The 15,326-nt window shown below is 42.2% G+C and overlaps 1 protein-coding gene across 3 annotated transcripts in view; it reads left to right on the forward strand.

The window, feature by feature from the left end:
* Nucleotides 1-15,326, forward strand: part of pax7a (paired box 7a) — a 59,247-nt gene that overhangs the window by 12,591 nt on the left and 31,330 nt on the right. For 2 of the 3 annotated variants that reach the window (XM_070444899.1, XM_070444903.1), the window contains exon 5: nucleotides 14,202-14,381. In XM_070444899.1, the coding sequence (XP_070301000.1) occupies nucleotides 14,202-14,381 (180 nt within the window). The remainder of the gene's footprint in view (nucleotides 1-14,201; nucleotides 14,382-15,326) is intronic. The other variant, XM_070444905.1, reaches the window with a different exon arrangement.

A 15,326-nucleotide genomic window follows, 5' to 3' on the forward strand; every position in this document is an offset into this window, starting at 1 on the left:
GTGTGTTTATAAAATTGTTATTTAAAAAATCACGTGTAGGCTATTTCATGACTGATCAGGCCCCATGAGACTAATATATTATCTAAGTTTGTGTATGTGTATTTGTCTTTTGAGTATAGTTTTGTGTTTTTTCCATTGAAAAATATACTTTGGAGCTTGAATCATCTTCTCTCTGGTTTAGAAGAAGTAGAAATTCAATTGTCTCCATGCCCTTTTTGAAAGCATTTTTTCTTTTAATTGAATACCTTTTTTCTTTTATTGGGACTAAACCCCTTCTGATGTCTGACAGCCTAGTCTCTCCATTGTCAGACYAATGGACACTAGAAGGAAGAGAGAAAGAAGAGGGAGGAGAAAAGAACCTTCTGTTATTTTCTATTTTGAGACTCGCTGCATAGGCTATTCAGGCAAGTTGATGAACTCCTCCAAAAAGTTTATTAAGGGGCTGAAAACAATAAGAACTAAAGCCTTTGGGCTCCAGGGCAGACAGTTTATAAACTAGCTGCCATTGTGCCTCAAAGGCAGATGCATGAATACTTTTGAATGGGGCCTTCAAACTGACACGATCAGGCTGGACAGCAACAGTTTAAAAGGAGAGGGTTCTTCTTCTGCAGCTCAGATCTCTCCTTTCCTGCATTAATGTTCATCTGCAGAGAAGAGGCAGGGGGAGAATGATCTGGACAGGCATTGACTGTCATGGCCAGGGTGATTTTCTCCCTCTACACTTAGATATACTACACGTAACTGCCAGTTGACATGAAGAAAAACATTATTCAAATTCATTCAACTTAATATGACAAATTGACGATTGTCCTCTTCCAGGAGAAAACACCAGTGCATTTTCCCATTCCTCGGTCAGTTCTGTAAGGAAATTGCAACATAGAGTAATGGTAAGACAATCTAATATGCTACGTTTATTTATTTTCTTATTTCCACTGGAAAAAAAAGATCAGCTAGAAGTTTTATCTCAGACAGACGAAGTGGGAAGCGATGCGCTGGTTAGCTGTGTTTTAGCTGTGTTTAAAACATTTATTTTCTGTCTTGGCTCTGGTGGAAAGCAATATTTAGTTTATCTTCTGTCTGGAACACTGTTAATGTTCTTCAAAAGTAGATAACAGACGACCGAGGAGCTTTTGATTTACTCTCATATTTGGAGAAATAGTACAACAACTTTGTTGTATACATCTAGACACGTTATTCCCATTCCTTTCATTAGAGAAAGGTGTGTCACTTTCTATCCCTCTCTCTATCTTTCACTCTCTTTCTCTGGCCAGCCCTTCTCTTTAGCCCCGTCAGTCTCTGGCTCTCTGCCTCCCAACATCAGAGGGAGTCCTGTGATTTGTGACCCCAGCGACCCATACTTAATCTGGCTAAAGAGGGGGAGCATCCAGCTCGTAGAGCGCAGGGCCCCAAACAGCCCCGGCCTGATCTGGCAGGTGTCAACATTAGCAACACAATCGCACCCCAGTCCAATGCCCCGTACCCTAGCCACAGCGCCACACTGAACCCAAACTATGTGAGGCCCAGTGAAAGGAGATGCATAAAGGGAGTGGGGATGGGAGGAGAGGAGAGGGGGAGGACAAGGGAGAGATTAAACTCTCAGACAGCTATTAGCAGGGATGAGGCTTTTCTAAACAAACAAAAAACGAGACAATCAATACTGTGTTAGTTTACCAAGTGGAGTCATGATGGGCTCTGGGGTATTTCTCTCTCTTCTATTGTTTTTCTCAACTTCTCAAACGTCTGTGGTTTGGTTCGTATTGGCAATCCAATTTAGTCTGGAGTCCTTGGAGACCTATTTATTTTGTGGCCAGTGCTTTGTTAATGGTTGGTTTTCTCCAGCCCGTGGCTAGTTCATTCATAGATTTAGAGCTGTAATGAATCCTGGTTGGAGGGTATTAACGCTGATAGTGGACAATCACTGGGCTGTCCAGAGGAAAGCAGCATTCAGTGATGACAGGACCACTGGCCCTTGGGGACCACAGCCCTTCTCTCTCATTAGACAGAGACAGAGGTGTCGCTTTAAACACATGAGAGGGATTGGAAAGGGAATGAGTTGACATTTGGACTGTTGCCGATCTTGAGTGGGTATCTGTCTTGACAAGAAAAGCAATGTTTTTTAAAGCCCATTTATTTCTCACTCACTGCTGATTCTAGGCCATGCCACCAGAAGAGACACAGGTTCTCCTCAGTGGTGGAGATTAGTTGGAAAGGTTTCAGTAGTAGGAGACCTGTAGTATTTGTTTTTGGAAGAGACAACAATCTCATTTAATTGTTTGGTTTGAGATGTCCCCTTGACACCCTCTTCCAGGTTTCTTGAAAAACAAATAGAACATAGAGGGTTGTTATACCTGTGTGGTGTGTGTAGCATGTACTCCACAACTCCCAGGAGGACCCGGTAGGTGAGGTGTTTGTTGGGTGCCATTCGTTGATCCTGCGGTAATGATAAGTCAACACAAACAACCCCCTGGAGAAAAGCTCCTTGGGAAGTTGCTGCAAACGCATCCTTGGCTAAGCCCTCACCATTGGCAGCAATAAACAAGCACACATTAACTCACCCAATGACCTCCTGAGACATTGGGGATTGTTGTCATGAAATACCCATCATAGAGTTAGCTAGCAATAAACTGGTGGTAGGTGTTCAGGGTATTGAGAGATCACAAACCAGCGGGGAGTAGCCCCTGGTGAGGACGTATTAGTCCTAGTAGCACTGCCCTATGAAATGTGTCTTCTGCATGTAACCCAACCCCCCTAAGTCAGAGAGGTGTGGTGGGGGGGGGGGCTGGGTTAACTGCCTTGACCAAGGACAGAACAYCAGATTTTTCCCACCTTGCCGGCGCAAGGATTCGAACCAGCAACCTTTCCAATGGCCCATGAATCTGTAAACGGTCATTGTAATTTGTCGGTCTCTGTTTTTATAGTGTGTCTATGAAGGCCTTACAGATCATGAGCCGAGCCTAAGCATGCAATGGCCTCTTTGATTTCAGCCATATGATGGCTTCCATCAGATAAAAGACAGTACTATTAAGTATTTATGATCCCATTAGACAAAACACCTGTCTCTGTAACTCTCCTATTGGTTTCTGCTCCATTGCCAGTGCTGTGTTACCAGTGTTTTATAGAGTGCATACATTACAGGACTGCGCCATTAAAACAAGCAGCTTTCAACTTTCCCACTCAAGGCCATCCATAGATCTCTACCTGTGCTTCAAATATGAGCTAGATTTGTTGAATACCTAGAAGTCTCCTCATATATTACACCTAATATTTACTGTGTTTGTCTAGTTTTGCTATTGTTTGTTTGTGATTCAGAGTCATGTCATTTGACTCTATATTCACTGCTAGTCCATACATTGTCTCAATCAGTTGAACATATTGAAATTTATGTTGTTTTTTATTTTAAACGTCCACTTTTGGAGTCTTGTTTTTAGAGGGATTTAGTTTCTACTGTGTGGTCTATTATGTAGACTGTTTATGTAGACGGTTTGTGCTGCTGAGGAAAACATGTAGTGTAGACCATCACATGACTCCCATGACTTTCTTATGTAGTCATAACAACATACGAAGACAAACAGTGTAATAACTGGAACCACTGGCACAAATACATTTTCCTGGGTGATTAAGCTGTTATTATTTTGACAAACAGTAGAATTGAGAGAGTGGCTAGAGTAATGATGAATGCATATGACATATGAATTAATACTGTACAGCAGGCTATCTGGCATCCTTGGTTGTGTCCTCAGTAAATGATAGATGTTCTGTAGATGTTCAGTTCCTCAGAATTTACTTAAAACTTTGTTTCTTCTGATTCGCCTTGGCTGCCAGAATTGTCTGTGTTTGACAGCTGTCACAGATCAGGACAGTGTGTTGCATTACACCAATCTGCTGGTTACCACGGAGTGGCATTAGAAAAGACAACAAGCATTTCTGGCTAATTTTATTACAATACAGGAATAGCCCCCATAATGTGCAACAGTAATTACGTTTAGAGCAGTGTGCCCAGCTCTCTTAGTGATGAATGAGAGACATTGACCATGGTCTGCTAGTTTAAAAATCACCATTAGCCTATGCTACTTAGGGCCAGAACATTTCCCATTTTATGCTCCTAATCTGCCTTGCAACTGCAATCTTCATTTGTTTTAATTGTCCATGTGGACATTTTTTGACACGCACAAAGACAATAAACATGTTCCGGTAAGTGTTGCAAATCAGAATTGTGTTTTTTTCCACACAGTTAAATTGTTATGGAGAGAGTTGAAACGGTGGGGTGGAGCTGCCGTTCCAGCCTGCAAAATAACAACTTCAAATGGTGCCTGGTCCTTCATTTTCAACTAATGGGCTTATTTCTGCATCCTCTGTCATTCTCTCCTTGGGGAATATGTTCTCTCATTTCAAAAGCTTTGCTTCTCCGTTACATTGTAAAGCCACAATATGGAGTACAGAACTCAGATGTTAATATCAAGCACTGTGACGACTTACTGATGTCCCCATCCAACCCTCCAAACAGGAAATATCAATATATTTTTGGATCCTCAGGAACGATTTGGAAATACACTAGTGTGTGTTCAGTTTGAATTCACTGAATCTGAAAATGAAAGAGTAAATGAAAGAAGAAATTTRATTTCTTTAATTCTTGCTTATAATATCCTTGGGATGGTCTCTCTTTTACCRGTCGGCACAATACATTTTTGATTTGTTTGTTTATTTATTTGTTCACGTGTTTGTCCACATAGGTTATGACCTCAGTAATCTAGTGACAGAATCATGCCCAGCATCATGAACTGTTTATCTGTCCTAATTAGGCCTTGGGGTTGCTAGGTCCCATGTGTGTTGTAATAAAGGCATCATTAGTCTAGGGGTTAAGCCCCAGGGACCATTAGGTAGTTATGGTCAGATTGATGGTGTGTGGTATAGTGGTATGTCCCTCAAACAAGACTGCCAACATGTTTTAAAATGATGGACGTTGTTTGTGGATTATGGATATTATGTTTGGTGAATTTGCACTCACATTGACTGTGATCAAAAATACTCTTTCAGTTGTCCCCGGCACCATAAAAACTTCTGCACAATGAAAAATGTTTACGGCCTGGCATTGTCCAGAAAATTAGGAAACTTCCCTGGGGCATGAAAAATTGTCCACTGTGCATTCCTATTCTGTGTAAAGTAATCTCTCCTTGGCTTTGTTGAGAAAATGATTTGTTCCTCCTGGAGACCTCCACTCATAGCCCTGAGTTACTGTGTGATTTCCTGGGTAGGTTTTGGAGCCTTTGTTGGGGGACTGGGGCTCTAGTTCCATTGCCAGTTGGCGGGGACCCTGTGGACTCCATTTGCTCTGCACTGCTTCTTAATTTCATTACTTTTACTGTGACCTCAATTAGCAGGGACCCTAGCCCAGGAAATGACTTTCCATTGGAAAGTGAAGCTGGGCTCAGTCGGCAGAGAGAGGGATACCGCTTTAAAGGGAGAGTGCATTTTACTCCTGGCACTTAAAGTTTGTAGTCATTAGTCAGTTCCAAGTTAAAGTTATATCATTTAAATCAGACTTGTTTGTGAAAACTTTCCAAAACATCCATCAGAATTGAAAGAATATACATTTTTGCTTTCCCTGTTTTGACAGAGAGTGAAGAAATACTCCAACTACAATAACTTTTCCTGTCAAGTTTGCCTTTGTACAAATATCAACAATGTAACGAAAGTGAAATCTTACGTTTTATAAAGGTATGAATATACCAGTTTACGCACTTTCTGAGTAACAGTATTTTCTCTTACTCAATAAGAAGTTGTTTCTGAAAGTAATACAATCATAGTGTTAGTAATATCCCACGTCCAACCGGTAGAATGTATGCATAAAAAAGAAGAATCCCACCCTTCAAGCACTTCACGGTTTCACACTCAGGCAGAGAGAGCAGAGCAGAGGCCTGGGGAGTCAATATGTCAGCGTTTATGGATGCCCTGCGGAGCTGCACAGGGCTGTCAGGCCTCTATTCATGCTCTAATGGCCCCCTAAGGAGTCTGTCTCTCTGGGCTGAAAGGGCCGGGAGGCCCAGTGGACGCCCTGTTGTTGGAGGTGAGCGAGCGCTCTCATGGATGCGCCGCGCCTTCATCCATATGACAAGAACCATAAAAGAGTAGCGCTTTTCTTCGCTGCTTCTCCCTCTCTTCTCTTCGTTCTCCTCCCTTCGACATTTCTTGCCCGACCTCAAATAAAGAAAAGGGTGCTAATTGTTTGTTGTGAGAGCCAAAGATTATAGAGCCTCCCGTCTTTCTTCCTCCCCTTGCCTTTTTCTCCTCTTTTGCAGGAATGTGATTCTATCACAGAGCAGAGCAAAGCAAACTATCAGAATTGTCCTTTGGTACGTTGATCAGAGGGAAAAGAGACTAATTTTGACAGTAGCAATGAGACACAAGAAAACAGTCTAAGGTTGGATTTTGGTTGGATGTGAGGCTCAGGTTTAATTCCAAATGAATGAGGAGGGAGGTCATAGGGAAACGTTACACTCATAGAAATCAAATCAAATTGTATTGGTCACATACACATATTTAGCAGATGTTATTGCTTGTGTTTCTAGCTACAGCAGTGCAGTAGTATCTAACAATTCACAACAATACACACATCTAAAAGTAAAATAATGGAATTAAGAAATATTAGGATGAATAGTGTCGGAGAGGCATTGACTAAAATACAGTAGAATACAGTATATACATATGAGATGAGTAAAGCAGTATGTAAACCTTATTAAAGTGACTAGTGTTCCATTTTTAAGTGACTAGTGATTCCATGTCTATGTACATAGGGCAGCAGCATCTAAGGTGCAGGGTTGAGTAACCAACCGGGTGGTAGCCGGCTAGTGATGGCTATTTAACAGTTTGATGTCCTTGAGGTAGAAGCTGTTTTTCAGTCTCTCGAAAAAGGTTCCAAAAGGGTTATTCTGCTGTCCCCATAGGAGAACCCTTTTTTGTTTCCATGTAGAACTCTTTTTGGTTCTAGGTAGAACCCCTTTGGGTTCCATGTAGAACAGTCTGTTGAATGGAACCCAAAAGTGTTATACCTGGAACCAAAAAGGGTTCTCCTATGGGGACAGCCAAAGATAACACCTTTTTTTCTAAGTGTATGGTCCTCTAGAGCATAGTACTGACGTGGTGTGAGATGTACACTGGTGAGGTGGTTATTTTCCTACTTACTGTTGAGACTCTCGGGAGACACCTGCCTTTGGTCCTTAGACACCTGTTAATCAGTGGACAGAACTGATTTGTACGTTTGAGAGAGGAGGGGAAGTTCAATGCGATGTAATTTAAGAAAATGTATACAGTCAGGGCTTGTTTGAGAGTCCATTGTTGTGGACTCTCAACCACACTTATAATCTAAATTGTGCAATACTGTGACTCAAATGTTTTCATTTACAGTAGACACAAGTTACTTTTGTTTATTGCAAGCAGATAACAGTAGCCARACTAGAGGTTGCTCATCTCCAGAATCAATTAGTGATAAATGCCAAGCCAGGCTCTGAGAAGGTCACTGCTACCAGGGGAGATGATGATGATTCAAATTGATTTCAGCATATTAACATTAGGTAGGTACATCCTTCCTATATTGTCATATTCTCCTTGTCATATTCTCACGTTGAAGAGGTTTTTTGGTTGGCGACCTAGGTAACTAACAGATTAGATTATTTTAGAAAAATTCTAGGTTTTAATTTCAGTCTCTGGCTCATTGTCTATCTGAGTGTATAGTTCCTCATGTCCCTTGTTTTCATGGATTACTATATGGATTGTTTTAATGTAGTACTATAAGGTTTGTTTTAATGTAGTACTATAAGATTTGTTTTAATGCAGTACTATAAGGTTTGTTTTAATGTAGTACTATAAGATTTGTTTTAATGCAGTACTATAAGATTTGTTTTAATGCAGTACTATAAGATTTGTTTTAATGCAGTATTATAAGGTTTGTTTTAATGTAGTACTATAAGGTTTGTTTTAATGCAGTACTATAAGATTTGTTTTAATGCAGTACTATAAGYTTTGTTTTAATGCAGTACTATAAGGTTTGTTTTAATGGAGTACTACAAGGTTTCTATGTTAAATCCATCCTTCAGTAACACAACTGAATAATCTCCTATGGCTCTCCTAACTTGGCAAACACTGAGGGACACACAGACAAATGCCGCCTCATTCTCTGAAAAATGCAAATTGGGAAGTTGTCAGCTATTTGATGTTGCTGCATGATCCCCGCCCCCGAAAACATCCCTCTCCAGTACGTGGGGTTGAATCCCATGCAATCCTGGGGACAGGAAGAGATGTTTATATTCAGGCCTGGAGCAGGAGACAGCACAGAGACAGATGGATGTCAGAGATAGCAGATCCCAATCCAGGCATTTGCTGCTTATCACAGGGCCTGTTTGCATAATTAGGCCTTTTGATATTCCTCCCCGCCGACTGACAAAAAGTATAATTGCAACATCAACTACGACAAAAGGCATGCACAAAATAAACAAGTAAACATAAATAGAATGAAAAGATGGGCTGTTATTTTTGTCCTGTGGGAATGAAGAAAAAAAACGACCAATAAACAAAATGTGCTGTCAGTCACAGTCAACTGGTGTGACTGGGTGCTCTGAGGCTGGTCCTGTGAATGCCTGCAGAACACTGAGCGTGAGGCCTGATTGTAATTATGCTGGAACTAATATGCTTTTCAAAATGAGCCATTATGAGCTAATGCTTCACTGCCAGAGCCCTGTCTGTTTTTGTCCCTCTGTCTTGGGTAGTTTGCAAAGGTACAGCTGATATTGAGGCCATTGGTTCCGGTATCAAAAACAGCCTTCATGGGACAGGGTTGGGGATACACACCATAGTGTTGTTGAGCTAATACTGACTCAGAGTTAATCTGAGAGACAAGGAATGATGCTTCCCTTCATGTCATCATGGAGGCTTCTTTATAATTTGTTATCCTTAAAAAGTATCAATTTCTGATCTATTTTCTATATTTGACCTAAATATTCACTGACACAGTGATGTGATTATATTGGTTAATATTTGACCATATTAGACATCTTGGCGTTGTTTTGTTTTTTGCTATCATGTGGAAGCGTTGCTAGTAGCCTCCTGTGTTGTAGTGTTGTGGTGATCAGTTATAAGCCTACTGGTTGTAGCTGTATGTGCGGTGATCAGTTTCCATAGCCTCCTGTGTGTAGGTTGTGGTGAGCATTTGCCATAGCTGCCTGTGTTGTAGGTTGTGTGGTGATCAGTTGCTTAGTGCCTCCTGTGTTGTAGTGTTGTGGTGATCAGTTGCTAGTAGCCTCCTGTGTTGTAGTGTTGTGATGGATCAGTTGCTAGTAGCCTCCTGTGTTGTGGTGATCAGTTGCTAGTAGCCTCCTGTGTATAGTGTTGTGTGATCAGTTGCTAGTAGCCTCTGTGTAGTAGTGTTATGGTGATCAGTTGCTAGTAGCCTCCTGTGTTGTAGTGTTGTGATGATCAGTTGCTAGTAGCCTCCTGTGTTGTGGTGATCAGTGCTAGTAGCCTCCTGTGTAGTAGTGTTGTGGTATCAGTTGCTAGTAGCCTCCTGTGTAGTAGTGTTGTGGTGATCAGTTCTAGTAGCCTCCTGTGTTGTAGTGTTGGGATGATCAGTTGCTAGTAGCCTCCTGTGTTGTTGTGGTGTCAGTTGCTAGTAGCCTTCCTGGTGTAGTAGTGTTGTGGTGATCAGTTGCTTAGTACCTCCTGTGTAGTTAGTGTTGTGGTGATCAGTTGCTAGTAGCTCCGGTGTTGTAGTGTTGTGGTGATCAGTTGCTAGTAGCCTCCTGTGTGTAGTGTTGTGGTGAGCAGTTGCTAGTAGCCTCCTGTGGTGTAGTGTTGTGGTGATCAGTTGCTAGTAGCCTCCTGTGTTGTAGTGTTGTGGTGATCAGTTGCTAGTAGCCTCCTGTGTTGTAGTGTTGTGGTGATCAGTTGCTAGTAGCCTCCTGTGTTGTAGTGTTGGTGATCAGTTGCTAGTAGCCTCCTGTGTTGTAGTGTTGTGGTGATCAGTTGCTAGTACGCCGTCCTGTGTTGTGGTGATCAGTTGGATTATGGTGTGGAGTGTTTGGTGATCAGTTGGTAGTTATGGTGTTGTAGTGTTGTGGTGATCAGTTGCTAGTAGCCTCCTGTGTTGTAGTGTTGTTGTGATCAGTGCTAGTAGCCTCCTGTGTAGTAGTGTTGTGGTGATCAGTTGCTAGTAGCCTCCTGTGTTGTAGTGTTGTGGTGATCAGTTGCTAGTTAGCCTCCGTGTTGTTAGTGTTGTGAGTGATCAGTTGGAGTTGATTGGTGTTGGAGTGTTATGGTGATCAGTTGGAGTTGATGGTGTTGGAGTGGTTGTGTGATCAGTTGGAGTTGATGGTGTTGGAGTGTTATGGTGATCAGTTGGAGTTGATGGTGTTGTAGTGTATGTTGTGATCATTGCTAGTAGCCTCCGTGTGTGTGGTGCGAGTGGGTGTGTGTGGTGATCAGTTGGATGTTGATGGTGTTGAGTGTTGTGGTGATCAGTTGGAGTTGATGGTGTTGGAGTGTAGCCTAGATGCTTTTTGTGTGATCATTTTCTGGACTGTGATTGTATGTTGTCTCTGCTATTGTAGGGCTTGACATTATTGTAGCACAATGTTCTTGTGGATCACTGGACCCCAGCAGTCTTTATTGACTCTAAAGCCTTGGACATCAGTCCAACTATGCCATATTACCTGAGCTTCTCTCCTAGGGAGAACAGAGAGAGTAGGGGCTCCTCAGAAGGAGGATGGGAGGAAGAGAAGAAGACAGTCCATGGGGTTGGCGGGCTGGCTGGGGAGGGAGTTTGGAGGGGTCGGGGTGATGAGTATTCCATCTGCCTGCAGTCTGAGCTCTGAGCAGACCATGGGGTCAGCAGTGAGGAGCATCAGGAGAGAGGGAGGACCATCTTTAAACCTCACACTAAACTCACCGCTAAACTATTAACCAACTGCTAAGCTTCTCAGAGACAAGACCCCTGTTGTTGGTTGTGTTCTGACTTGAGTTGACATTCTGTCTGACTGGATATTATTAGAAATAGCAGTGCTTTGTGAAAAAGCAATGATTTTGATTCTCAGAAATAACAGAGTGCTTAAACAATCTCTTTGGGAAACATATGGTTCCATTCATTAGTAATGATATTCAATTCAAGTCTGTTAGTAAAACAATTTGTTATTTTGGTATAATATGTTTACTTGTTTTCCTTTTTGTGTCCATAAAGGTTACTTGAATCGTAAACAAAACATTTCTGATTTAGAAGACATGGTCAATACCTGGTTAATTTCTGTTTAAACAAAGCTGTATTTTTAAATCAATATTGAGTAGGCCCTCKGAGAGCCCTGATGGAGGACACGTGGCTGTTTAATCATGCCCACTGGATGTTTGCTACATAATTAGTCTCTAATTGCTATTATAACTGATGAGGCGAGGCACGAGTGCTTTATCAATATCCCCAGAACCTTCCAATGGAATTACAGCCGAGGCATTATACCCAGGTCTAATCAGGATTTACCTTATTGTTTCAAAGCAGCGAGAAGTGTTAGAGAACTGACCTCGATGCCCACAGGGATTGAGTTTATTCCAAGGTAGTAGGCTAATCATCCACCGTTTTGTCCTTTATCAACATTGACAGATTTGTAAACCAAGAAGAAGACATGTGTTATTCAAATTCAAAAGCTTTGTTGTCTTGGAAACAGATAGTAAGTGTTTATTCTTCCATAATTTAGGCTGAGAGGCACCGCAWCCATAAATATCAAACAACCATTTAAATAAAAAAAGATTTGGATACTGTGTAATCCATCCAGGGTCATAATATATGTGAATGTAGATAGTGTTGTCTGCTGAAGGGTTTCGTAGGGTGGCCAAAAGTGCAGTTACAGTAAAATGCGTTAACCAGACAGCCATGCAACTCTGAGAGGAGCCATATGTTTGACCGAAATTCTGTTTCTGTCACAACCCATTTTGGTACATGTGGGAGCCCCAGTGTTGTTGATGAATCTTGGCATCCCGTTCGGCAGAATGTGCTCTGGATAGAGATGAGGTTTGCTTCTCACATCCCTGTTTCCCAAACTCATTACTGAAAGGGCTGTTGACCTTCACCCAGAGCGTGCTGCCTGCTGCTTGTAGTTCGTGCACACAAACAGACGTGTTGGCTGTGTGTGCCATGACACATATGTCACTGTAACCAGGGCTCAGTGACAGGTGGCAGTACATACTCATTAGTCTTGTTTGTCATGCAGTTTGTTTGTAAATCCTTTGCAAAATGCTTACATTGGAATATAGGGGGAGGATTTTGTTTTGTAATTTTGGACATAGCGGCTAGACTATATGCCACACATGCACTTCTTAACCCTCTCACATAGATAAACAAAGGATGWGAAATATGAGCAAAAGAAAATAACTCAAACAGAATTCTATGTTGTCTATGAGCAGCCCTCCCCTCTGTCCCACTGTTCCCCCCTCGCCCCCCTCGTCCCCCCATAGGACACAGAGGTGACTTTGGAAAGTGATCTATGGACCGCTGTGCCGGTCTCAAGTGTTGTCATGGCTAGTTAGCTGCAAATCGCTCTGCACATCCTCATGAAAACCAACAAAGGGATATGCCATATATGTACATATTCAACTTTGTATGTTCAAGGGTATTCTCTGCAATAGTGGTAGCCAGTGTTGGAGAATCAATCTTTCTTAAAAGGGGTAAGACAAAATAATTGATTTTAATGAATGCAGCCTCATGTCCTGCGGCCGCATGTAATCCGTAGAGAATCGTTGAGCGTGAGCTCAGGGCGACAAAAAGACGTTCTCAGAAGACTCATCGAGTGGCCTGTATTGATAGTCTCCATATAATCCCATAATTCCTTGTTTAATTAAACTCCAGAGCCGGCCTTGAGACCCAGACAGATTTGGTTGCTCTTTTATTCTCACAGTTGTTATTTTGAGGCTATTTGGCTTCCGTTTGTCCATGTGGTATGTTGAAACATTCTAGAGGGCATTGTTAAACTGAGTTTAGTTGTGCCCATAGCTATTGCAGGGGATTCACCTGGGGTAACTTTCAGGAGACCATTATGGTTGTCATTATATGGGTAGAAAGGGTTTCTGTAAAGGACAATGAGCTCTCAACAAACTCTCTACTTCTATATCTCTCATGTTTTGGTCTCTACCCTTCACTCCTTCTGGACTGTACATGTCTGATGCAATCCAACAAGGCCTGGAGCAACACTGGCTAGTCACACTGGCTTGTCAATGTCTCATTGAGCACATTTGTGAAAATATGAATTTTATAACAGGAAATGAAAAGGGCCATGTAGTTTGAATAGACATGCAGAGGAGGTGAAAATGATGCAATTTCCTAAATTCAGTTCTAATGGTAATGCGCTGTGGTAATACGTATTCACTGTCAGAAACATTCCTCTTGGCCTGGATTGGATGGCTTTGTGCAGTATCTATATTCCTCAAGCAAAAATGCAGCAGCTTAGTTGAATGCCTAAAAGTATTGTAAGATATATTGTAATTCATTTATTGACAGCAGTATCATGGAAACACAGAATATGGGATTGAATGGTTCTGGCGCGATATTGTTGTTATGTTCTGTATATTCTGGCTGTGCTGTTTTTTGAGCAGCAGTGTGCCCTGGGCCATTGTGAGAGAATAGTGTGGTGAGGAACCGCAAGGTGGCCTGGGTAGATTAACCCTTCCACCCAGCACCCCCTCCTCCCCCCTACCGCCTGCAGCCCTCTGCAGCCCTCTGGGGCTTCTCCCTCTCTCTCTCAGGCAGGATTGGGTATCAGGCCTCTTATATTCTGTATAAATATCCACAGATMAAGATAATATTTGCTCTGTTGTGCTCAGAGAGAGGGAAAGCTGTCATTTGAATCCTCTTTGCAGCCTCTCCCCCTCAATAATATGATTCTAGCAAATGACATAGCCTCTGGAGTGGTTCTGCCCCCAAACTACAGAACGTGGCTTGTATGGACCATTTCAGGGTTTCACCCATACTTTCTATTGCTTTTTCAATGACATCGGTTAATCAACTATGTGACTAATTTCTGTCTGAACAGAGGCGTGTGGGTAACACAGACAACCCGAAGAAATGAATAACCAATAAAAATGGACTTCCTTTTCATTGTTGCTAATTTCCACTGTATTATTCAAGTGTAATCTAATATTAACTGAGCTGGCCTCTCCATCCCTCCCCATTGGCCCAGGTAATCGTACAGACGAGGGTTCAGACGTGGAGTCGGAGCCGGACCTTCCCTTGAAGAGGAAGCAGCGTCGCAGCCGCACCACCTTCACAGCCGAGCAGCTGGAGGAGCTGGAGAAGGCCTTTGAGAGGACACACTACCCAGACATCTACACCAGGGAAGAGCTGGCCCAGAGGACGCAAAGCTCACTGAGGCCCCGTACAGGTTAGTTAGACACACAACAATCAACACACACCTCGTCATGACTGCTGAGAATTATCCATGGTGTTTTATGACACTGATGTAAAACACTGTTTTCCTGTACATTGACACATTAGTTATAATTCCTGGTATAGTTTTACACTAACCAAATCTGAGTTAATGGAGTTAACAGAGTTATTTTAGATAAGTTTGGACCATAGTGCTTTACATGTAATTTTTTTCAGGAACAGTTAATCAGTAGGCTACTGTTCCCTACTTAGCTCATCAATGTAAACAAACTACTTGTATCGGGAACAGTGTATTTGCATCCTTAATGCAATATTGCTTCCAGCTGACTATAATGTGGTTCAGATAAGATATGTTTTTTCCCCAAAAATTCCAATTCATCCACTGGTCACTCGACATCGAGTAGCCATCCTCTTTGCCAAACATACATTTGGAGTAGAAAAAAGCTGGCCAAGTATTCTGACATCAAATACATTCGCAATGCATTCATGTCATGCCAATTGGACCTTATATTATATTCTATTTCCATTTATCCCTCTTCTTGGTCTCCTGACTGCCCGTTTGTCACCACATGGCGATGAATATATTTATTCATCCAGTGCAGTTCTTTTTTACCCATATTTCTACCCCCTCATCCTCACCGTCTGTGAGTTTACACATGCTATCTGTGAGTGCTCTCATGATCTGTTCTAAGAAGGAACTTGACAGGGGATTCTCCATTTTTTTCACACCCAAGATCTACTCCAGAACCTGCGCATGACAGCTTGTGTGCCATTTGGTTTTATGTAACACTGAAGGAAAATACAGTAGAGTTATAGCGGCAGTGTTCTGGAGGGAGAAGAGAAAGAGAGAGGCGAGAGGGGAGAGGAGAGGAGAGGGAGAGGGAGAGGAGAGGGGAGAGGGCGAGGGAGAGGAGGAGGG

Source organism: Salvelinus sp. IW2-2015, linkage group LG1, assembly GCF_002910315.2.
Source record: "Salvelinus sp. IW2-2015 linkage group LG1, ASM291031v2, whole genome shotgun sequence".
Lineage (NCBI taxonomy): Eukaryota > Metazoa > Chordata > Actinopteri > Salmoniformes > Salmonidae > Salvelinus > Salvelinus sp. IW2-2015.